Genomic DNA, 26,466 nt, shown 5'->3' on the forward strand with positions numbered 1-26,466 from the left:
TATGACACAAATGCTCGACATCCAACCCCAGAGACATATGAAAGACTGCCTGCTGGGCATAGCAGCGAGTGAATATGGATGGTGGCCCGCGCAAAGCATATACTATTCTCCACAGAGCGGCCCTTCTAGTGGTGGCCCAACACTGGAAAGCAAAAGAACCACCCCACGTCCGAGACTGGTTCATAAAAATGTGGAACTTACTGTCGCTCTAATAGGTTACGTATGCCATCCAGGGAGATCAGTTCAAATTCACAAGTGACTGGAATAGGGTACTGCATTTCCTACATGAGGACTACAATTAACCTTTATTTCCACATAAGCTTTGACTCATGGGCATCGCATGAATCTATGCTGACATGGGAACAACAATTGTGCAGGGGAGAGGGAAGAGGGTGAACGCTATGTGGTGGAGTTGTGGTGGGGTTCGGGAGGAGCTTAGGTGGGGGGGGCTTGTTTTGTTAAAAAATTAGAAATGCCAATAAAGAGATATTTAAATAAAAAATAGTGTTGAAGGAATTACAAATAGCTCCCACTTTTTAGAATGCATTATGTTTCCATATAATAGTGGTGCCTTGAAATTCTTCTCTCAGGGTGCCCTACTCCTGGTAATCGAACGCCTAATAATTCAGACTCTGACATTGTTAAAAGCTCTTCTTTTTAAACCCAACTCCTTAATATTTTATGGAAGCAGCATATACACATTTAAAACTCTAATCTTTAAATATCTGGGAAGAAAGAGGAGCTCACAAATATTAAGTACAAGTAGTGATCATGAATGGAGCTCATATCCACAATGAAGCTAATTAACTGCACCACCACATACTGTTGGTGGTAGTAAATGTATATTACCATATCAAATTACAAAGGAAAACAAGGCAGGTTTGGTAACCTACACCGAACTGACAGGATTCACGTGAGAGTTGCATGCATGCTCTGGAAGACCTGCGCTGTCTATATTAGCTTCTTACCTGCAAGTTTGCAGTCATGCTTGATGTCAGCTATTGCCCCACTGAGGGAGACGTGTACTTCAGATTTGCAGGTTCCCAAAATCTATCAACACAAAAAAGGTTAGAATACTAGAAAATAATTGAAGCATCAATATGCGTTGCTACGGTTGTGGTTGGCAATGAAGAAGGCAGATTGACCTTTCAGATGGAATATTCATAATTATACATATTTCCAATTCACAAAGATGTTACTAAGAATAATGTTTACTCACTCCGTCTTTACTATGCATAAATCAGAGTTACTGCGCCCCATTACGAGTTGTGCGCAAAGGCCTACCGGTCACCGGTAAGGACACTGATGCCGGTAATCCCTTTGCGCCCTATTCCGAGTTCCCTCACCGGGTCCCTTCCTTATTTGAGCCCCCATAGGGCTCAATGGGAATGGGGATGGAGGTAATAACGGGCACTACTAACGGACCATTATTAGCTCCCTCTTCCCCTTGCGGGACTCGGGAAGGATGTCTGGTTTTACCAGACATCTGTTCCGGGTCCCGCAAAGGGAACCTCATAATAGGCGCTCCCGTAATGAAGGGTGCCGGTCTCGTACCGGCACCCTTCACTACGGGAGTGCCAGAGTCGTAATGAGGCCCTTTATGTTTTCACAAAGGTAATAGAAACTGGTAACAGATAATGAGGGTCATTACGAGTTTGGAGGCAGCCATGGTGCTATTAGCACCATGGCTGCCTCCAAAGTCGTGTCCGGGTTCTCAGAATGGGGATTTACCGGGTCATTCCAACCTTGGAGGACCCGGTAAGTCCCCATTCTGAAAACCATTCCCCATTCCCATTGAACCGGCTCAATGGGAATGGGGAAGGAGCTATTAACGGTCCTGCAAATAGCGGGCCCGTTATTAGCTCCCTGGTCCCTTAGCGGCTCCCGCTAAGGGCGGCTGGTGAAACCAGCCGGCCTTAGTGGGACCTGCTAAGGGACCTCGGAATGTGGCAGTAAGGGGTTAACAGCACCAGCATCCTTACCAGTGCCGTTAACCCCTTACCACTGCACTCGTAATGAAGCCCAATGACTTCAAGGCCATTTTAGCTCTGTTTCTTTCTATCTGTCAACATTTCATCATCATTGTGCAATGTCACTTTTCAATTTGAATTGTGTTTCCTTGTTCTTTCTGTATATTTATTAAATATACAGATCTAAGTGAAGATGAATATCTTACCAAGAATACTATACCTGTTCTCAGCCCTCCCAACGAAAGTACCTGAACACACCTTCAAAGAACTACAGATGGCTGTGCACACATTCATCTGGCAGGGCAAGCTCCCAAGGACCAAGAGATCCGTTCTCACCCTCCCCAGGGAGGAGGGGGGATTCGGCCTACCCGACTTCCGTCATTATCACAGAGCAGCCCAACTCTCGGTGCTCCTGGAACACATGAAGGACGGGAAGGATACGTACTGGACATATCTGGAAGATATGGACACACACCCGCTCAAAGTGAGGTATCTTTTATGCGCCTCGCGAAAGGACATCCAGAGTAGAATATTCGAACATCCCACCCTAGGGGTATTGTGGTCTCTGTGGAGGGAGGGCACACAAACAGAGCCTTTATCAACATGGCCTTCCCCAATGGTTTCGCTATGGGGCCCTGTACTCAGATTGGGAGACAGAGGATTCCGAAATGCGCAGAAATGGTCAGAGAAAGGTATGGAAAGGGCAGGACAATTATTCCAGGGGGGACCATTCTTATCATACGAGCAAGTGGTAGAGGCCCTGGGACCCGGCATGATCACAGTATTCGAGTATTTTATGCTGAAGGGCCTCTTATGCGATCAGAAATGGGGTGAGAATCTCAAGAGACCGTTAACCCCTTCCAAAAAGTACTTGACTCAGCCAACTCAAGGAAAGGGATGGTATCTAAATTATACAAAGTCATAAACACCAATAACCTAACAGAGAGACAATCGTTCCAACAATATTGGAATGAACTGGCGGGGGAGGAACTCACGGAGGAGGTATGGGGCAAGGTTTTTAGAATAGCCTTCCACAGGAACCTTTTCACAGCTGACATGTAACATAACTTTAAAGTACTCGAAGGATTGCATAGAGACTCTCTTACAATATCCAAGATGTTCCCCGGGGCATCTCCTCGATGCCCGAAAGGATGCGGCCGCGTGGGTTTGAGGGACCACATGTGGTGGCAATGTCCACAGAGGATGGGGTGGTTGGCCGAGTTAATAGGGGAACCTCTCCCACAGGACCAGCTGACAATGCTACTAGGCCTGCCATCGAGAGACTCTGACATTTCCAGGTAGCCCAGAATGTGGGAGACGATGTTGCAGGCGGGGAGGGTGGCCCTGATGCAGAAGTGGAAAAGCCCTATGATCACAAACAAAAAAGAATGGCTGACTAAAGTGAAAAACATGTTCTTAATGGACAAGCTGACGGCCATGGTGAACGACGAATCTGGTGCCTTCCAGGCAGCCTGGGACGGTGTTAGACAGAAATGGGTGTGGGAAGTGGACTGAGAGAAAGAGACTGCTCGCATGTTACTTGGGGAGTGGTGTAGGTACCATGAAAGGGCCGGGGGGAGGAGTGAGAGATCCCTCCACATGAAGAGGGATGAGCGGGGGGACATCAGAGGGGGAAGCCCATAAGTACCAAGCTAGCCATTAAGAATCTCCAGGACACAGAATGAGGATTTCCTACAATGGTATCCTAGTATTGGGAACAACGTCCCCCTCAGGGGACGTGGACTTATAGTGAATCTTTCACCAAATTGAACTGATTTCTTAAACTCAAGAAACCCCAGTTGTTGTTTGTGGGTTAAGGAGAGGGAGGGGGCGGAGGGGGGAAATGTTATGTTTATTAAGGACAGACAAGGTGTTGATGAGAAATTGACTGATTGGTCCTTGTTATGTTTTGCCTAAATGCAAATAAAAATGTAAAGTTTAAAAAAAAAAAAAAAATCTAACCATAAATACTATGTAGGCCAGCATAACCAGCACACATATTATAACTCACAATAGGTAAATAGTAAAGAACACATTGGTATTAGGTGTGGGACAGAATAGAGGAACACAGGATTGTACATTATCTTGTCTGCACATGTTATTCACACATATAAGGCAGATCCTTCTGAGGGGACCTTTAGAATGTAGGGAGGGATCCTTGCGACGCATAAGTACTCTCTAGACTGTTGTCTTGAAAGTATAAGGAGAACACATTCAGTTCCTTCTATAGTAGGTAGTGAGGTATTATTTGGAAGAATCTGTGCCTACTGATAATGATAAGAATGCATGTTTGTGCTGCACTTCAAGCATGATACTTTGCAGATTTTGAGCCAACATTTCCACCTTCATTAATTACTGTTACAACATGCATGAATAGGATATAGGCATCATTAGGGCTTTACACCGTTAACTGTGGTACAACATGCAGGTTCTCAGAACTACTGAAGGGGTTTTTCTGAGTATTATTTTTTTTGGAAATCCATTTTTATAATGTTTTAAGTAAGTCTGGGGAAAATGGTATGGCCGTAAACCAAAACACCAGAATATTGAGCATTTTTTGATTAATTGAGTTTTGCTCAACATTATCAGAGTGGAAAATTAAAAATAGGATTTAGCTGAGGAGAGATAGAAAATTAAAATAGCATAGGTAATTTCTCTGTCGTTATTAATGACCTTACCACATCACAGTGACCATTCTGTATGTGTCATTATTTGATAGCATACAGAGTAGAGAACATCAAAGAATTTGTTTAGAGGCAAGCAGGCTCCTCCCTAGCACCTAGGTCACCACCCCCTGCACTCCCCACCTAACATGAAACTGGGCAATCTGCCACCCCCTTTCCTACCCTTTCATACCCTGGTTGCGTGTAGATCCTTTGCTGCCCCTTACCCACTCACCCCCCCCCATTAACTTCACACTCTGTTGTATTGATCCCTTGCAACTTGCTTCCCTTCTCTTGCCATGTACTTCGCCCTATGGCTTGTAAAGTGCTCCATAGCCTCACAAAGCTAGGTCTGTGCTCCATAAATGAAACAATATGAATAATTGAAATAATAGTAGTAATTAATAATAACAACTTACAATCAGTGGTTGTAAACCAGTGTGCAATCTTACGCAATCAGACCGAATACTTGTTGCAAGTGGCGAAGTTGTAAATAACAAATCTTAGAAAAGCTTTGAAGCAAAATAGGGCATTCAGTGGCAATAGCTGAGTGCATCCTCTTACTGTGGTCCAACCAAATACTTGTTGTAGATTTCTCTGTAGGCAGTAGGAGATTACATTCAATGGGGGTCATTCTGAGATTGGTGCTAAGGGAAAAACGATGCCGGTAAAGGAATACTGGCATTAATTATCACTACGGGGTATTCTGACCAACCAAACTGCTATTAATGGCATCGTAAAGTACGATGCCATTAATGGGAGTCTGGGCGCGCGCACGCGACTCACCATGCCGGCATTAGCGGCATGCCGCAAACCGGAGTACATCACAAGTGAAGCGGACATGCAAATAACGGCCTCATGAAAACGGAAAAAGTGCTTACCGGCATGCCGTAAATACCGGCATCGCCGATCTGCCGTAAAAAGCCCTGAGCAGTGTTCCCAACTGCCAAAGCTGCACACAATCCGCACAGGTGGAGGCAATGGAGTCAGGCCCAGTACAAAAGGAGCACACCCACACACCACACACCCTCCCACACCAAGATGATTCCAATAGTAGCAGCATTACTGGTGCTGGAGGACTTGCTTGCATTGCCACAACATCAACAACAACAACAACAACAGCCGCCACCACAGAGGAGACGCAGGATGAGAAGGAGGGTGAGACAGGCCCAGCATGCCCCACCAGTGCAGCCACCGTTACCACACCGGCAGCCCCCAAACCCTCACATCAGAGCCAGTCCTTTCAACCTAACCCCTGAGCAGATCCACACCCTGTACCGTCTGGACCGGGACACCATCACCACCATAGTGGACCTGATACACAACGACATAGTGAGCCTCATTGAATTACGCACCGCCATCTCCCCTCTACTGAAGGTAGTGTCTGTGCTCCACTTCCTTGCTATAGGCACCTACCAGCACACAGTGGGGCACATGCATGGCATATAACAACCCTTATTTTCCCGGATTCTCAACCAAGTGCTGGATGCCCTCCTCAAGCACACAAGGACATATCCCTCCCACGGACTCCCCAGGAGATATTTGATACAAAAGTTGGCTTCTGGCAGGCATGCCAAATTGTGTAGGTGCCCTCGACTGCACCCACGTCGAGTTGGTGGTCCTGCATGCCATGGAGGTGGTGTACCGCAACCTCAAGCAATACCACTCCATCAATGTGCAGATGGTATGCGACGCCAGCAAGATAATCACACTTTGTTGGGCCCGATATCCTGGATCAACTCATGACTCTTTGGTCCTGCGGAACTCTACGCTACCACGCTTCATGGAGAGACATGCTGGACCACGTGCCTGGCTGCTTGGTAAGTAGTAGGACTGGCACATGGCATTGAAATGGGGGGGAGAAATGCACACACCACCATGCTGCCAGTGTTGATGTGACTGCACGATGTGCACATCACCGAACACTGTGCCCCAAACCATCACAAACCGTACATGACACCCAAATGCCATATGAAGTAAGGTCGACACCTATCACTACATGACTAACAGGAAACCACCCCACATCACACAACACGTGCACCTCTCATCAGCAACCCTTAATCTCTGTAACGCCATCCTGCACCATGCAGTGCATATGCACCATGTTTCTCTCTCCAGCATATCACCACACAGGACAAGCATCCCTGGGAGTACATCATACTGAACCTACTAGGGAATCCACTGTCTGGCACAGGGCCGGCACACTCACAGGAGTGCTGCATGTCAACATGGGAATGATCGATGCTGATTGCCCAATATTGCACAGACTACTGCCAACGCTCCCTCTAAGTAAATCTCACAGGACACAACACCTCACTAATTTGACACCAACACTGCTGCATGCATACACGATGCATGTGCAACAAGATGTCAGTGCACACCATGTATCATCTTGAAGATGCAACCCACACCATTAGTCCATGGCACAGGACACATTGAGGGACTTAAAATGGCGTCAATGCATCCATGGACATGTGCATGTGGGCGACGATAACCTGCAGGCATGTGTGACTAGTACAGCTGTCCATCATGATTCGCCTAACATTTACCTTAATTTCCCTCTCATGGAGGTGATAGTGGCTATCCCTTGAAGCCGTGGCTCCTCACCCCTGTCCGAAAACCCACAGAACATGCACGAGGAGGACTACAATCGTGCTCATACCCATACCCGTGTGGTCATCGAGCAGACCTGTAGCACTCCTCTACAGGCATGAGAAGGTGGCTAAGATCATCATGGCATGTGTAATGCTGCACAATATGTGCATCAGCTGGAAAGTGCCCTTGCCCCCTGACATGGAATTGCTACCACCTGATGATGATGAAGGGGAGGACGAAGATGTGGCAGGACATCATCATGGTGCCGATGCACAGGAGGGACGTGCTGTGCGCCAGTGAGTGATCGCACAATATTTCTGACACACATGTCAGCAGAGGGTGACATAATGGTTGGACATAGGGCACTGGGTGTGGGGGTACATGTACACTATGCACTGTAAATGATTAAGTGACACATGCGCAATGATGAATGTCCACTCAGGTCTTCTTTTTGAATGTAATAATATTAACGTAAGTGACAAAAACCTCCACCACCCTCACCCCCCTCCCCCTCCTCCCACAACTCCCCCACACACCCTCACCCCTCCCCTCCCCCCACAACTCCCCCACACACACTCACCCCCCTCTGCCTCCCCCACAACCCCCCAACACACCCTCACCCCCTCCCCCACAACTCCCCCACACACCCTCACCGCCTCCACCTCCCCCCACAACTCCCCCACACAAGTCCCATTGAGTCCCCGAAGCCTACATGAGGCTGCCAAAACTGTCACTGAGCACTCCCTGACCCAGGGAGCGGCATGTCTTGTCGGCGCTGTGCACGGGCCGACCTGCAGAGTGGGCTCGTTTGTGTGGAGCTGCAGGACGATGGTGTGGCCGCCTGCTGAGGTTGTGTGGCGAGATGCCCTGCCTCCATGGCATCTGCGATGCACACTAGCACCTGCCGGAGGGCCGAGACCTCCTCGCAGCGGCGGCTGGTGTTGTCTGAAAAGGAACTCACGATGGAGGTAGTGCTGTCCGTAATGGACCGGCCTAGTGCAGCTAACTCTGTACGCCACTCCTCTCTGGCCTGACGGTTCTCCTGTACAAACTCACGAACAAGTGCAGTGAGCAGGTCAGTCCGCTGCGGCCCTACTGGTGCACCTGTGGATGTGCTGGGAACCTGGCTGTCATGCCCAGCCTGCTCTTCCTCCCCAACACTGAAAACAGGACTGAGATGTCCCTGGGTGTGGTCATGGCCGGACTGCTCTGGGGTGGTGGCGTTCCCGGTATCGATCGATGATACTTGGGGGGATGCAATTTGGGTTGGGGTATGGACCACATCCATTATATTGTCCTCCATTGTCCCCCAGATGTCCTCCTGGCTGCATCCACTGTCAGGGGTGCCGTGGCTGCCACCTCCCCAGCCACACTAGTCTCCTCTGAATGGGGTGTCTCACAGGTGTCTCCAGGCAGACCAGTGGGTGGAGGTGGTGGTGGTGCTGTGCCCTTTCACGGGCCTTCCTGGCACAGGTGCAATGTGTACCTGCGGTGGCTTTGATGCTGGGACACAGCGCCCCCTGGCTTGTCCCCTGGAGGTTGACGGCCGGTTGTTGTCCTCCTGGGACCTCTTCCGGGGTGTGGCCTGTGCAGAGGTAGCGTCCTGCCCATCTCTGTCATGGTCACTCCCTGTGGGGGTGGAGGAGAGGGACGGCATGAGTGATGTTTTGATAGGCATCATACATACATTGGGACAATTGCTCATCCACACAATTGGGGGTAATAGGCATTTGTGTTTGGAAGGGCACGTCGTTTGATACATGGGTGGTAAATGCAGGCATATGTCACCTTCACTCATGTTGGCCAGGAACAGTGCTGTCTGACATGCATACTATTTTGGCTATGCACGCTGTGTGCCTCATGGAATTTCCTACTTTGTGTGCTATGTGTCATGTACGATATTGCCTTGCACCAGGCATCAGCATGTGTCTGTGATGCTTCGGCCTACTTTCCGGGGAGTGTGTGTGTGTGTGGGTGACCATGGCGTGACTCTTCGGACTGACATTGGGGTTGACTTTCATCAGATTTGGCATAGCAGTGTTTACTTTGGACACTCCCCTCCATGGCACAATGTTATTGCACCACACTCCATCTCGCCAACGCCTTCAATGGATTCCGACCCAATCATGCCTGCGCATATGTCCTCCCACAGGGTGAGCTTTATGGGGGCACTAGGACCTCCTCCTGTTCCCATGGCCTGGCTGCGATTGATGGATAGTATGTTGCGCACCCTTAGGCGCAGGTCGTCCCATCGCTTACGGCAGTCTTTCACTGTGCGTGGTGTTTTGCCCACAGCACTAACCTTCTGGGCAACAAGTGCCCAGGCCTCTTTTTTGTGTAGCACTGCCTCTCTCTTCATGTTGCTGGAGAAGACTGTGCCTGCATGCTCGTGCAATGTGTCCACGAGCATCTGGAGCTCGTCCTCATTAAAACGTTCTTTTCTCAGGCGGGCAGCTCCCTTCTCCAGGGCCTTAGGCATTCTGGTCTTGTAGGAGTACGTTTTCTGATGATCAGCAGTGTCCCAGGGGTCCTGTGTGCTGAGGATGGCAATGGATTGTGTTTTTAAAGATGGCCGCCGTGCTCCTTCCCGTTTCTGCGCAATGACGCTATTTCCGGTTCTGATTTTTAGTGGTGACCGTAAATAGCACTGACCGCTAATTACAGTCACCGCTATTTACGGTCACCGCTAATGCCGCTTTGGACTATGTCGGTAGTGTTAGCTGCGCTACATATGATGCCAGTAAGGGCTTTTTGGGAGCCTTTTGCAGCATGGCACTAGATACCTTAGCGGCATGGCTTAAAGCTTGTGCATGCAAAGTCGTAACAGTCCTCTATTAGCGGACTGGTACCAGCAAGGACACGCTATTTACGCCATGCCGGTAAGGGACGTGACTTACCTCCAAACTCAGAATGACCCCCAATGGCTGTAAATTGGTGTGCCATTGTTTAGTGGCTAGGTAAAAGGTTTGATAGAAGTTGTGAATAACAAACCCTAAAATGTGTTTTAGGCAAGAGAGTGCATTCAGGATGTACCAGAGAATGTGATCTTTTTGTGGCCTGACCAAATACTAATTGTAGAGAAAATGGCTGTATTTTTTGGTAGATAGGAGCCGATTACATTCATTTGTAAATCAGCGTGTTATCTTTTAGTGTCCGGACCATTTACTTGTGTCAAGTTGTGATGTTGCAAATAACATGTTAGAAGTCTCTTTATGCAAGATAATTCATTTAGTGATTGTTGTCAAGTGTGTCATCTTTTTGTAAACAGACCAACTGCTAGTTGGAGAGAAAAAGTCTATTTTTTTTTGTAAGCAGGAGATTATATTCAGTGTTTTTTAAAAAAAGTGCACCATCTTTTGATGACAGACCAAATACTTGTCTCAAGTTGCAAATAACTAATCTTGGAACTATTTTTAGGCGACAGAGTGCATTCATTGGCTGTCATTGAGCGTGTTTTGTAGTCAGACAAAATACTAGTTGCAGGAGAATAGTATTTTATTTCTTGGTAGGGAGGCAAAGAGTACATACAGAGGTTGTAACTGAGTCTGTAATATGTCATTTTCTTGGCCAGAAGGAGCGATCGGACCTTCAATCTTTCCTCCTATCCTGCTCAAACTCAATCTCTGGTTTCTTTCTCAAATGTTCCTTTAGTTATAATGTTTTCAAATCAAAAATGTTTACAAATTGCCAAAGCCTTGAGAAACGCAGGAAAAAGCACAACACATGTATCAACAATATGGCATTTCAATATTTAACATGTTCTGCATACGTACAGTGTATAACACTCTTATTCTAAGGACAGTGTTTAGAAAACACTACAAGCTACACCCAGCATTGAATCTGGCAATCTAATAATGTTCAACAAATGTCCCAAACATGTGAGGGAGGACATTGGATGATAAGTGGATGATAAATCACACCGAATTAACATCAGGTTTCTACCAACATAAAATAGCTCTTGGAGGTGGAGCAAGCACTAGACCTGGACCATAACTGGTTCAAGATGCTGCCTGGTGATGGAGTGAGTACATTGTGTGGGTGCCACCTGCTAGCCCTGGACCACAAGAGAAAGTGTGGCCCTACTGAACAATGCATTGGTAATCCATATAAAGTAACAAGCCTCTCGCGGTAGTGTGCACACGTCACCATTGTCTTTTCCGGGGAAACGTGAAGCATGAATAAGTCAATGCAGTTTTTCTGTGCTGTAGACATCAATTTATCCATGCCTGCAATCAGTATTCTAAAGCAACGCTGATGTGTGCGAACAATAACATGTTCTATTCTTCGAACCGACGGAATGCACCCATGAAGTCATTGGCTAGACATCCTGGGTAGTAATCTCTTTGTGGGGAGAGTGTGCCTGCTGCAAGGCCTGACAGTAAGGTAAGACAACTGTAAGGAAAAAGACAATGGACTTATCAGCAGTGAGTGTGGTGAGCATGCTTACTCTTTCTGGTCACAATGCACAACAGCGGATGCAGGTTTCTGGGTATAGAGTCGGTGAAGGAAATGGGGGGATCGCCAACACCGTTTTATGACTTTATGGGTGGTGGGGGGCATCTGGATCTGAAAGGAACCTTAAATTGTGTGAGCACACCCAAGCCCACTCCGTACTCTGCCACTGGAGGTGCTTGTGTCAAGTGTAAGATGTAGGAGAGGTGTAGGGCAGCGACTTCGCCTGCCTTGGAAATTGCCTTAGATTCCTAAAACTACACTAATACAGTGATGGAGACATAAGAAAAGGACTAGTGCCAAAGAAACACATGAATTAAAAAAAAAAAAATACATGGCAGCAATTACAGCTTACATATGGGTTTGCCATATGATATGAAGACAGATCCAAAATCTGTCATCAATGTATTGGGCATGTAAAGATCATTAAAAGTCAGCCTGCAGATCACAACAATGATTAGCAGAAGAAACAGAAGATCATTTGTCGCGTGTTAATTTACCATAGTGGATCACAAGAGTACAGGCTATGCACTGATGTACCAACAAAAAAGACTATGGCTAACAAAGACCTCTCTGGGCCAGTTCCCAAAAAATCTTATGTTTGACAGGTCACGCCAAGCATGTGCTATGTCTACATCTGGTTAGAGCATATATCTGAAAACAGGGTTCACCGTGTCGTCAGGTGCAACGTTGTACTGTTGCAATATCTGTGTGCGTTGTAACTCATTCACAAAAAAGGCTCTCTTGCACCCACATTTGGTGGTCCTGCAAGCAAAATGAATAAACCTTTTTCTCGCCCTTCAAAATGTGTTTCACCACATACCGTATTCCGTATTACTTTCTCGCCTCTCAAACTACATTTTCACCTAGTTCATGACAAATGTTTTGTGAATACATGCAAAGTAAAGCGTGTGGTTGCGTATCTCACACACATTCAGACACCTACTTGATACATCCATAATTCCGCGACACGCCCCTAGGGTCACTCAGTTTTGCTGTTCTGGCATTGAGTTGTGCATGAGGAATTAAAGCAACTGTGCATGACCTCTGCCCTAACATATCTAAAAGCCCATTACTACATTTTTCAATGGACGAGGTGTGAGATATCTTCCCTAATTGCTACTAGGTTTATAGTCATAATGTCGACAAAAAAATGTCGACAGACAAAAATGTCGAAAAAATAATGTCGAAAATAATAATGTCGACATTCTATACTTTTAATGTAAAAAGTCATAATGTCGAAAAAAAAATGTCGACATTTTTTTTTTTGACATTATGACTATAAACCCTTAAAACTATCAACACCTCACCCAACACCCCCCTGCCACCCCCCCCCCCCACACCCCCCAACCACCCTTTCACCCCTCATACTCAACACATACCAATTATTTATTTATTTATTTATTTATTTATTTAATAATTAAATAAATAAAAATTGTATTTACTATGGGGGGGTCCCCCCCCCAACCCCCCCTCACCCAACACCCCCCTGCCGCCCCCCCACACCCCCCCAACCACCCTTTCACCCCTCATACTCAACACATACCAATTATTTATTTATTTATTTATTCAATAATTAAATAAATAAAAATTGTATTTACTATGGGGGGGTCCCCCCCCCAACCCCCCCTCACCCAACACCCCCCTGCCACCCCCCCACACCCCCCCAACCACCCCTCATACTCAACACATCATATATATATTTATTTATTTATTTATGCATACACTAAATTAATGTCGAAAAAATATCGAATAATGTCGACATTTTTGTTTGTCGACATTATTGTTTTTCGACATTAATTTGTCGACATTTTGACTGTCGACATTATTGATGTCGACATTATGACTGCACACCTTGCTACTAAATATAGACTATATAGTAGGTGTATAAAATGAACTAAGCAATAACAGAAACAGAGAAGGGGGTGGCAAGGCATGGGTCAATTGACAAAGATGCTGCACCTGTAATCACAAAAAAAGTGCTATATTTCTGGGAATGCTTAAATGTTGATTCGGGGTTTATGGTCAGTCTTTAGGGGTGAAGCCTACCTTTTAGCATTTCTGTGGAGTTTATGTGCACAGGAATACTCTGGATCTGTTTCAGTAAAGCATATTTTGGCATTGTGTGGGACAGCAAGTTGGCTTCCAGATGCAGATCTCATTAAGTGTGTAAGGTGATCGGACATTTTCTGATAGAAGAAATTCAGGACCCTCATTGCAGGTTGTTCTGTGGCTTGAATCCGATGGTTCGAGGTAAAGGGGGACGTGGTAAAACTTGGAGGGGAGAGTGTCAGTAGTAAAAATGATCAAGGGAAAGGGAAGAGGTACCATTAATGTGGAGGTGGTGAGAGCTAAGGAAGTGATGGAGGTGGCAGTAAGGGCGGGGCAGTAGATGAGGCAGGAGGAGGAAGTAACGCTAGAAGATGAGAGTTGGAAAAAGGAGATGGTGAGAAGGAAGAAGCCAAATGTGAAAGTGGTACCAGCAGTGAGGAAGGCAGGGCAGGAGGAGGTGGTGAGAGTTGAGAACGTGATCGAGTGGGTACTATTAGAAGCAGAACAGCTTAAGGGGAATGAGAGGATAACATCAGTACCTGGAGGTGTACAGGAGGTAGCAAGAGAGAGGATGCAGGAGGAACTGATAAAGCCGGCGGTTCAGGGTGATGTGTGAACCTCCGGGGGTGGGAGTGAAACACCAAGTTAAGTCTGGGGAAGAGAGTAGTATAGAGGAAGTGGAAGAGGGTGTACCATGGCTTGGAGACAGAAGTAAGGGTGGAAGTGGGGAATTAAGGAGGAGCTGGACAAATATTTATAGGAGACGATAACGGTATGGGAAGACCTTGAAGAAAAGACAAAGGGCCCTTTAGTACCACCTTGTATAAGGGTCAGTCTGGAGGCTGGTTGTGATGGAGAAAAAAGGGATTGGGGGTGGTGGGACCAGAAAGAGGGAGAAGATTATCCCATGACCCTGCAGAAAACTACAGAAGGTGAAAGGGGGAGTTGGAAGTGGATACGAGGTGGTTGAACAAAATAAGAGGGAAACATGAATTAGGAAGCAAGAGCTGGAAGGTTCCGGGGGAGGCTGTGTGCAGGTTAGCCCTAGGTAGAATCAGACGATGGGAGTAGAAATGACACGTGGAAATGGAGGACATTTCAGTCTAAGAGTGCACAGGCCTTGGAGGTATAGACTTAATAGTGTGTAGTTTTCTATTGGTATCTACAACACTATTCCTCCTAAAACAATAGAACTGGGGAAAGTATATTATTAATTACTAAGATCTACTAAGGCAACAATTCAGCTGCCAGCTTTGGAGTTTTATTAAACTTTGTAATTTCCATTGGCTTTTTTTAGTACCAGCGCACATCTGTTAACAGTATCCTACCCCACTAATTGGTTTCTAGAAAGCAGTAAAGATAATGATATACAGATGAAGCAATATTCTACCAAAGTAAAATATTGAGCTGGCCAGAGAAATTAAGTTATGGCCAATTCAATAGTTACAAAGCCTTGCCTTTATCTCATTGGCTGACCAGGTAACAGCGGTAGTTGCTGGTGAACATGTTCCCCTTGTGACATCTGGCTAGTGGCTTGAGTTCCATCTGAAAAATCTTTGTTCTTCTTCAAGTGAGACTTTCAGATCTCAATAGCTGAGTGAGGCTGATTGCTGAGGATTGAGTTAAACTATAAGCAGACTGGTAAGGGCTGCATTTCACATGGGTAGGTAATTCATGAAAGAGACATTGGCCGTCATTACGAGCATGGCGGTTTGGGAAGTACGGTACCGGTAAGCATGCCGGTACCATACTTCCCGGACCGCCATACTACGGGCTCTGCTCGCGGGAACCGTTTCACCCGGCAGGTTTTTCCTGGCGGGTGTAACGGCACCCGCGAGCAGAGAACGTCGGATGCACCGGCACCATTCTGAATGGTGCCGGTGCATCCGACGTCCCCATCCCCGTTCTATGGGGCTGCTGCTGCTCATAATTCCTTCAAGAATCATTTCAGATTTTGAAACAATGACCTCCAATTGAGCTGCCTGCTGTTTGGTACACCTGATCGCCAGCTGTCACCTGATCCCACCTACACTTGCCGAGCCTATCCGCAGAGGCAGTCAAGATGCCCTGTTCAACGCAATATTGAGGGATCGGGCCGTTCCAAGCCACTCATCACATCAAGATCACTTGACCAAATTGTACACTTTTCAGAAGTGCAAAGAAGAACTTCTTGATGCTGTCAAGACTTCTGCCTGAACCTGTGTACCAGCTGCTCCTTTCCTAAGCAATCTAGGCACTCCAACCCCTTAGCCTTACCTTGGACATCTTGGGTGATTATTTTAATTTTGCATTTTAGGATTCCCTTCAACACTTTGCCTATTTTCTATATCCCACCTGCAGTACACTGGCCTGCCTGCCTTTGGTGTAAATACAACCCCAACTACTGTGTGCTTTTCCCCGTGCAGCGGTGGGTGATTTTTGTGTTTAACTGCGATTCAATGCTTTTAGTTAATGTTAGATAGAAACCTGTGAGGTTCCCTCTAGGACCACTGCAAAAGATTTAGGACTACAGGTGTTTGGCAGTAAACCCACTTAGTAGCAGTCTGTACCACACAGATTCACTTGGTAGCTGTGGCTGAGCAGTCAGCAGTCAGACTCCCCTCAAGAAGAGTTAGGCAGTATACAGAGTATTCACAATCGGTCAAGAGAACACAGTAGAACAAGTAAACACTGACCAGGGCTTGGTGTAAAAGAGATATAATTATTTATTTAAAAATACATCTAGAAAAACACACAGGCACTAATAATAAGCAATTCAAAAACACAGTCACTAAAAGATATACACTCCCTTAAAAGAATATTAGACAAGTATTAAGTAAAGCCCCACTTATTTTCAGACAGCTGTGAGTGCTTAACGTAGATGGCACTCTAATAGTTCGTTTTAAAAAGGGAGAGAAAAGCAGAGGACTAGTTGAAACAGATCCCAACACTTTTACCAGAACATAACAAGAGAGGAAGGCAAAGTAAGACCGTGAAGTTAGAGTTGAATAGGCCGGATCCATTGTCAGAGGATCCAAACGAAATGTGTCCAGGGTCACATGGTTCCAGTGCACAAAAGTCTTGTAAAGGTTAAAAAAAAGGAGTTGGACCAAAGAAAGGGACCAGTTAGAGGGTCAAGGCGGCCAGCCCAGTCCAGAAGGTTAAGGGGTTATTATTACCTTGTAGCAATCTTTAGAAAGGGAGGCCTGGCGGACACGGTACCTTAAAGTGGTGAGAACGCTCCAGCGGGGGCAGTTGTTTGTGGCAGCGGGTGCAAGTCAGTGCTTCGTCCGGGGGAATAGAAGATCTCGTCGTGAAGGAAGACAGGAGTACGTTGCACTGCCAGGGAAGAAAACTGCCGTGGAGTTTCTCAGGTACGAGGAGCGGTTCGGTGATTCGCGGTTCAGTGGTGAGTGGCTATTCGGCTGCCGGGGTGCTTGGCACGGGCAGTTCGACCACAAACCGGGCTGGGGTGCGAAGAAAGAAAGGAAAACTGGTTGTGCCCACCAGTCAGGGGAAGAAGCCTCTCCAGCCGGGAGATCTTCTCTGTCGTCGGGAAGTGGTAAGTCGGTTCTGCAGGGCTCCACCGGTGGTGTCGTCGTGGTAGGTCGGCTCAGCTTCTCCCTCGTCGGATTCTCAGGTACTGTGGCGACTTCTGAAGTTCCAGTCCCCAAAGCCCTGCTTTTATGCAGAAAACCCCCATTCACTCACCCTAGCTGTCAATCAAACATGCTAAGTGGTGAGCCGGCCACCACTTGGGCCAATCACACAAGAGTGTGACTTGAGTTACCAAGGTAACTCAGTCCAGGGTGCCTAAACCCCCTCCCACACCCCCTGTGGTACCCAGACAGAGTGGCACCACTTTTGGAGTCTTCTGTGGAGAAGCCCGCCAAAAAGTGGAACAAAGGGCTCGCCTTGGGTTGGATTCACAGAAGAGAACACAAACGCCATTTTAGAATCGAGTCTTGGCCAAAAATACCAACCGGAGAATTAATATTAATAAAATAAACCGGCGGTATGTTCTAGGCTATGAGAATTAAATAATTAAAGTTGGTAGCCTCGAACAATGGGAAAATCCCGTAGGAAAATATTCACAGTCGAATATAAAAAGTAGTTTCCACTGCCACCAGCCAAAACTCGATCAAGGGGGACGGAGACGTGCCCCCTCGACTAACAGACCCCGGGGCAATTGAATTGCCCCGACCAGTATGTCCACAATATGATGGTTTGTACGGGTTTCTGTTAATAATTTGGGACTAGACAAGCCAATGGTGACTTTACATGCCCTGGGAGACAGTAGTCAGTCCCAGGGTATGGAGTCTATGGTGGGGTGTCACTATGACACCCCTGTGTTACTGCACGGAGGGTGCTGTGTAACACACGTAGGAAAATCACATGAGACCCTATGGAGTAAAGGACCCCATAGCCCATAAAACACATTACCAGTGAAAGGAATACCATTAATCATGTCCAAGAGTGGGAGGAAAAGAGTCTCACTCTTGGCAGGAGGAAAAAAACTAACTTCAGAAATCCAGCAAAGCTGCTGGGGGACTCACTAGGTTAGGAAATTCAGCCTAAAGAGAGAATTCTCCTTAACAGTTAACACCTTTTCTTTTTCTAAAAGCCTTGCTTGAACATGCCTGTTATTTTGGTAATTGCTGTACTGTTTTTGTTTGGAAGAATTCTCTGCTCATCCACATCTCTAAAGAGTAGACCCCACGCTCAACCCATGCTACTAATAAAGTGGTGAAGGAGGTAAACTACTCACTTTACCTTTGGGACTGAAACAGCACTGAGACGACTTGTGGTTAAAGTTTGGACATAGCACATAGAAGCCTTTGCTCTCCCCTGTACTTTTTCGAGACAGCAACAGATGTTGTCACAGACACATATCAGGGTTCAGCAGCGCCCGCATTTTTGCAGATATTAGAGTTGAGTGTGTACCCATAGATGGTCAAAACTGGAGTAGATTGCTGGATTTAATAATATCTTGACCTTGATTGTAGACTATAATTCCTGCAATTTAGCAGAGAACTGGAACTGGTTATAAGTTATGGATCTACGGCTTTGGGCGTTTTCTAGGTGCAGGATGGGGTTCAATAGAAGGGGTTTTATGTAAGCTGTTTTGAATTGGACTGCTAGTGTTGTGCGCAGAAATGGTTTTGCTTCTGAGCAAATCTCTGCCCAAGGATGGTGCAGATGGTCCAGCTGTGTATCCTGCCTTCTTGCTCCTGCAGGCTAGTTTTTGGAAATGGGATTGTGATCGGAAGGAATCGATCTAGTAGTGCCTCGGATGTGGGGTGGACTGGCCTACAGGGAAGTCTGGAGATTTCCCAGTGGACTTCTGCCCCTTGGGCCTCTTTTCTGAGAGTACTCAGAATGTTTTATATTTTTGTATGCAGCACACACAATTAAGATGCTATTTTCACTTGCACAGTGTAATATGGGGTCACTTTGGGGAAATGGATCAAGGGCCACTTTTGGTTCCGAGTCCACTCCTGCTCGGATGGGTGGGGGATCCGATGAGTTGGAATGAGTGTCCTTTGGTGTGTCAGTGATTTGCAGAGCTGTTGCCCTCTGATACTGCCTGTGATGTTTTTAAAAGACAAATATTTGTGTTGCAAGCCAACAGTTTTCCTAGAAATGTAAAGGGAACTGTGGAGCTTGGCTATCATTGATGCATGCAGACAGGGTGCTCATTCGTAGAGGAGTTTGGAAAGTGACTTGTGCCTGTAACGGCATTTTAAGAGATTGTTCTATTAAATGGATGCGCTTTTCAGGTTTGTGTAAAGTGTGTCATTGGTATCTGCGCTGTCCTCTCTATACACGTATGTCAGTGAGGTTAGAGTTTTCACGCCACCGTCTCTTCAGCAAAGTGGAACATTAGATCAATCAACAGAATATTGCTTTTCAACCTGTTTAAGAATTACCCAGATGTCTGCCAGAGTAAGACCATGTAAGGTGTAACTTTTAAAATAAAAATCTACAGAAATGCTTTGTTATGTTGTCCCTGTGAGTATAAAAGATTGGTGCACGCATGATCAACGTAGACACATTTTACCTCTTGCATTTTGCATTGTGGCTTTAACTCCTTGAACGTGTCCTTGGCGCAGTCGGTTTCTCTAAAGGTGTGCTCAATGTAATATTTCACGCCAGCCACCACCTGTATCCAACACAGTCAGAGAAGGAAGATATTTTAGCACGTGCTTCAGTGTAAAATGTCAGAGTCAACATATATCGAATTATGAAAGTGTGACTATTAGCTACAGCGAAATAATCCACACACAGGTTCTGATTCACTTTTGAAAGAGCAGAGCTCGAGGTGACTACAATGTGAGTCAGAGCCCCAGGAAGGGCCATTCCTGTCAGTTCATAGTCCCTCTGTAGAACTTTTTGCTGCATATGGATATAATTGCCATGTGTTGTGGGTGGCCACAAAGAACATTGGGCAGGCCTACAGTGAGGTGGATTTTACTGTCTGCGTTTTGTTTACTGGATGGATTGCATCCTGCTCTACCTGGGTAATGTGGTCAAGCTCTGGGCCAATGATTGCCCCAGGTTTCCTTTGGTACTCTCCTTGAACACTTGTAGCGTGCCCCACACCGTTTTTTATGTATTGTTGGGTGCAATCGGGCAGCGGCATGTCGCTGTGTCATTGGAGACATACGGTGGCTTTTTCTAACATTTCAGCACAGAGGCCAGAAAGCGAGAAAGTGGGCTGTGCCACCTTCCCGCGCATGTCTGCAGGACTTCTTGATGCAGCGTCAGGGTTAGAGGGGGTCAGCGTTTCATGTAACAGTGAATGGCGGAACCAGAGCGGTGCTGGTGGGAGGGGGCGTGCAACATCACTGCAGAAGAATACAACGTTCATAATCCTTTCCAGTGACGTCACAGCAGGGAGTTATGCAACTTGGTTTGTAATTCCTATGGACTCCATATGCAACTACATGAATAGTCAACACAACTTGAAGTTTCCTTGACTATGATATAAAGGGAACCATTTCATGCTTTGTTTGTTTATTTGTTAATGCGCGCCAAACCCGTGGGTAGCCGGGCGCAACAGTTGACATGAAGACTTAAGCTTGTTACAATGTTTGGCATGAGTATGTACAACACAGTGGAAAGAGAGAGCAAATATAAGTGAGACTATGTACAATCAAATATATATAAAACAAGGGCAAAAAGCAGATTTATGCAGGAAAATATAAAAGCAAGGACCCAGAGGGCATGTCTTAGGGTGTCTAGGCAAAGGTAGTCATGGCTAGGTAGGAGGTAGGGTAAAAGTTATATGTCATTGGCACGCAACCAATTGATTATCTTGTGCCTGAACTTCGGGTATGGTTGTTCCGTTCTGAGTTCAAGTGGTAGTTTGTTCCAGCAGTGAGCAGCTTTGACAGGAAAGCTGGATCCTCCTGCGGTGGAGCGTTTAAACCTTGGAGTCTCTAGTTTAGAGGTGGGTCGCAAGGAAATTTTCCTGTTGATTTTTTCCATGAGATACGGAGGGGCTAGGTTACTTAGACATTTAGATGTGAGGGATACTATTTTAAGTAGGATTCTATCCGTTATTTTTAACCAGTTGACCTCTTTCCTGAAATTAGTGATGTGCTCTCTGTACGGGATATTTAGTGCTGCTCTTAAGGCGTTGTTCTGTAGTCTTTGAAGTTTATCGGTGATATATTTGTTGGTTCCAGAGTACAGGGCAATACAGTAATCTAACCTAGACATGATAAGGGCATTGGCTAGATTGATGCAGCTAGTACTAGAGAGATATGGTCCAAGGGTTTTTACCATAGACATCACCTTGATAGGTTGTTATCAATGCTGAAGGATGTGTAGTTTGGGCACAGTTTTTGGATGTTTACTTCAGAGCCTAAGATTAGTAGTTCTGTTTTATCGTCATTCAGGCAGAGGCCGTGTGCGGCCATCCATGCCTGAATGATGGTGTATATCTTGTTCACCAAGGCTAAGTCTGTCTCGTAGTCACCCGAAAGGGGTATAAGGATCTGGGCGTCATCTGCGTTGTTCGTGTAGATGACACCCAAACTGTCCAACTTGTCAAACAAAGGCTTGGTGAAGATATTATACATGGTGGGGGAGACACAGGATCCTTGTGGGACACCGCAGGTTATTTTGATGGGGTCAGCTGAGTTGGTAGTGGAGAAGACTTGCATGGTGCGATTTGCTAAGAAGGATTGGACCCAGGCTATAGCATCTCCGGTGAAGTTGGCGGCAGATTCAAGGTGGTTACATAAGACTGCATGGTCCACCAGGTCAAATGCAGCCGACAAGTCCAGTAGGAGGAGCAAGGCTGTTTTCCCGTTGTCCTTAAGTTCCTCAGTTTGAGTCTTGAGGTCTAACAGAGCTGTTTCCATGCCGTGGAGTGGGCGGAAACCAGATTGCTGTGAGCCAAGCAGGTGGTTGGCCTCCGGGTAATCCTGGATTTGTATGTAGGCAGCTCGGTCTAGGATTTTTAATAGGAAAGGCACTGTGGTGATAGGTCTGTAGTTGGTGGGGATGGTGGGATCAAGAGTTTGTTTTTTCAATAGTGGGAGGACCCATGATTCTTTAAGGTTGATGGGTACCGTGTTGGATTTAAAGGAAGAGTTTATAAGCTTGGAAATGAAGGGAGCTAGATCCCTAGCTGCGTCCTTTATTAGTTGTGCAGGACAGAGGTCTCCCTTACAGTTTGAGGGAGAGTATTATTTTTTCTGTGTCAATTATGGAGATAGATTTGAATCTAAATGGTGCATTACTCTTATTCTCCTGGGATTGGGGTATTTGAGGGTGCAGGGGTGGAAGAGTGGCCTTTCTTTTAGCAATTTTACATTGTAGCAAGGACATTTTATTAGCAAGGGTGTTTTGTATTTTTGTGCACCAAGCTTTGTTTTTAGGGGCGTTGTCTATAGGTTGAATGGGGGATTCCATCTCACGGAGGATGGCGAAGAGCTCTTTAGTATTGGAATTAGCTTTTGCAATCCTGTCATTAAAGGTGTTCTTCTTGGTTTTGATAATTTCTTTTTTGTACAGTTTGGCAAATTCGATTAGGTTATTTTTGTTGTCTTCAGTGGGAGAGTGGCGCCAGATAGATTGGAGCTTTCTTTTTTGTAGTCTTAGGCATTTGAGATGGGGTGTGAACCAGTCATTTAAATGGGCTTCCTGTTTAGATTTACATAGTTTGGCTGGAGCAACTGCATCTAGTGCTTTGGTCATAGCATTATTGAAAGTATTTACCAAGGTGTCTGGGTTGTTACTTTCCAAACCAGATATGGCTGGAAGGAGGAGGGGGATAATGTTTTCAACAGTCATGTCCTTCTTGCTTCTGGTCAGGAGCGGGGGAGCCATGTTGTTGATTTTGGGGCTGAGGAGATCCAGAGTGGCAGAGAAGGTTATTAAGTAGTGGTCCGTCCATGTTTGTGGAGCAAAATCGGTGATATTGATGTTGCAGTTCAGTTCCAATACCCAATCGAGGGTCCTTCCTTTGATGTGGGTAGGGGAGAGGACTTTTTGGACAAGGCCGTGGTCCTTGAGCAGGGCTGCAACTGACTCGGCATGTTTATTGTCAGTTTCATTGAAGCCAATGTTAAAGTCTCCCAGTAGTAAGGTTTGGGAATGGTCTTTAGTGTTGATGGCTATAAGACTAGTTAAGTCATCTTCAAAGGTGCCCAGGGGCCCTGGGGGTCTGTATATTAAAAGGATTGAGAGCGTGCGATTGTTAGAGAGGGGCATTTTGGCTGCAAGTACTTCACAGGATGGGTAGGAGACTGATGTGGCCTGTCTGATGGGAAGGGTAGATTTGCAGATGATGGCTAGTCCGCCGCCTCTGGCATTAGGCCTTTCTGCTCTGAGAATTTGGTAGTTATCGGGCACTGTTAGCATCAGTGTTGGACCTGCCGCCTCGTGAAGCCACGTCTCAGTTATGGCTAATAGATCCAGTTTGTCCTTATTTAGGATGTCCGCAATTTCTGTGGCATGGGCCACCATTGATCTCGCATTGATGAGGGATCCTAGTAATGTTATAAAACTATTAGGTTTGCTAGTTTGAGAGATTTTGAGTGATCGGGTGTCCAGAGTTGCGCAATTTATGGTGGGGGCTTGATCATTGGTGTAGTTGGATTGTTTGGATGGGTGGTACAGATTTTTAGGTTGGGTAGTAGTGCGTCTGTTCGCGTTATTCTGGTGGTTTCCTACCGGTTCATAGATGCTAGGTAGTCTGGACCTAAGGGCCTCATTACACGGATGGCGGAGAACCATGGCGCTATTAGCGCCATGGTTCATGCTGGTAAAATACCGGCACCGCCTTGGCGGAAAGGGGAATTACCGCCCCATTCCAAGGTTGGCGGGGCAGTAATTCCCCCTTCCACCATTGCCCTTCCCCATTCCCATTTTTGGCCCATAGGGCTCAATGGGAATGGGGAAGGCGCTAATTACGGTACCGCAAATTGCGGTACCGTAATTAGCTCCCTGGGTCCCTTTGCGGGTTGGTTTTTAACGCCTGCAAAAAGCAGGCGTTAAATCCCCCAACCCGCAAAGGGACCTCGTAGTAAGGCGGTAAGGATTTACCGGTACCGGTATTTTACCGGTACCCGTAAATCCTTACCGCCATCCGTGTAATGAGGCCCTAAGTCTCCGGTTTCTGTCCTTAGAAGGGCTAGTTTTGGGAGTGACGGCCATAGTGCTAACTATAGCCGTGTATAGTATTAGTGTCAAGGTGACTTTCGTGGGGAGCATTTCTTGGCTATTCCAGAGATGTACTGTAAGCTGGCCTCTAGATATTAAGTATATGCTTCAGTGGTATACCTGAGTCATTCGTGTCAGGGAGGCACAGTGGACTAATATTTAGTCCACTGTGGACTAATGCATCACATACAGTTCCATTATGCCCCAAACTGCAGATATGTAGTAGAACACAACATTGATTAAAGAGTGCTAACAATCCATTCATGATTTCCCCCCAAATGAGGAAAAATGTGCACTCATTTGCTTCCCTGAACAATGTATTACACTTTGCTACCTGTACCCTTTACAACCTCCCACAGTCCCTGGCCACCTCCACTCACTGCCTTCCCACCGGGTGATGTGCAACCAAGCAGCCGCCCACTATTCAAAACCCCCCTTTCCATGTTTAAATCCTTTCACTGGATAATGTCACCCCCCACCTCACGAAATCAATTTCCCTAATCTCCCCATTCGCGCACTATGCTCCTACACTCACCTCAACCTAACCGCTCCCCTTCCACCATGGGCTGCCTCTCGCTTTCACTCCTTTACCCTCCTGGCTCTCCATTACTGGAACTCCCCACCACTGCCCTCCCCCTCCCCGAGATTAAGAACAATCCAGCATTGACTAGCTCCAAGATCACCCCCCAAGCAATACCTTCTCTCCCGCCAGAGAGAGCTCCGGAGTCAGGTATATATTCATCAGCTACTCTGATGATTGTACCTGCATTATTTTTCACCACATTGCTTACTGTTATGGGGATGTGATCCCAGGACGTAAGAATGTCCTTGCTGCGTTGTGTTGAGAATCTTTCATTATGATCTTACAATTAATTGTCTCTTTGTTGGGAGTACCATGATGCAGCCAGCACCACTATATGTAAGCGTTCATTTTTCTCTTGAACAATTTTAAATAGATGTAATGCTTATTAGAGCTATAACTGTTAAAACTATATAATGAACTGTTCTTAAAATGATAATTTAATCTTTAAAGTGGGAGGGTTTATATATTCTGAGAAATATAAATCAAATTACTATGGGGTGTACCTTCTCTGAGATGTGAAACCCAATATTTAAAAGAGGTGATCATTTTAAAAACTTTATTTTATTTTTTTTTACAATTGAATTGGTACCTATAAAATAATTCAGTGGGATTGATAAACACCAGGGTTAGCTTTATTCAGTGGGATTGATAAACACCAGGGTTAGCTTTATTCAGTGGGATTGATAAACACCAGGGTCAGCTTTATTCAGTGGGATTGATAAACACCAGGGTTAGCTTTATTCAGTGGGATTGATAAACACCAGGGTCAGCTTTATTCAGTGGGATTGATAAACACCAGGGTTAGCTTTATTCAGTGGGATTGATAAACACCAGGGTCAGCTTTATTCAGTGGGATTGATAAACACCAGGGTTAGCTTTATTCAGTGGGATTGATAAACACCAGGGTTAGCTTTATTCAGTGGGATTGATAAACACCAGGGTTAGCTTTATTCAGTGGGATTGATAAACACCAGGGTTAGCTTTATTCAGTGGGATTGATAAACACCAGGGTTAGCTTTATTCAGTGGGATTGATAAACACCAGGGTTAGCTTTATTCAGTGGGATTGATAAACACCAGGGTTAGCTTTATTCAGTGGGATTGATAAACACCAGGGTTAGCTTTATTCAGTGGGATTGATAAACACCAGGGTTAGCTTTATTCAGTGGGATTGATAAACACCAGGGTTAGCTTTATTCAGTGGGATTGATAAACACCAGGGTTAGCTTTATTCAGTGGGATTGATAAACACCAGGGTTAGCTTTATTCAGTGGGATTGATAAACACCAGGGTTAGCTTTATTCAGTGGGATTGATAAACACCAGGGTTAGCTTTATTCAGTGGGATTGATAAACACCAGGGTTAGCTTTATTCAGTGGGATTGATAAACACCAGGGTCAGCTTTATTCAGTGGGATTGATAAACACCAGGGTCAGCTTTATTCAGTGGGATTGATAAACACCAGGGTTAGCTTTATTCAGTGGGATTGATAAACA

At 45.9% G+C, this 26,466-nt stretch overlaps 1 protein-coding gene across 2 annotated transcripts in view; it reads right to left on the reverse strand.

Moving 5' to 3' along the window:
• Positions 1-26,466, reverse strand: part of LOC138493248 (uncharacterized) — a 387,082-nt gene that overhangs the window by 183,503 nt on the left and 177,113 nt on the right. For both annotated transcript variants that reach the window (XM_069620382.1, XM_069620381.1), the window contains exons 8-9: positions 19,773-19,874; positions 969-1,050 (exon numbers count right to left, since the gene is read on the reverse strand). In XM_069620382.1, the coding sequence (XP_069476483.1) occupies positions 969-1,050; positions 19,773-19,874 (184 nt within the window). The remainder of the gene's footprint in view (positions 1-968; positions 1,051-19,772; positions 19,875-26,466) is intronic.

The sequence above is a fragment of the Ambystoma mexicanum genome, chromosome 10 (genome assembly GCF_040938575.1).
Source record: "Ambystoma mexicanum isolate Mex_15411 chromosome 10, UKY_AmexF1_1, whole genome shotgun sequence".
Classification (NCBI taxonomy): Eukaryota; Metazoa; Chordata; class Amphibia; order Caudata; family Ambystomatidae; genus Ambystoma; species Ambystoma mexicanum.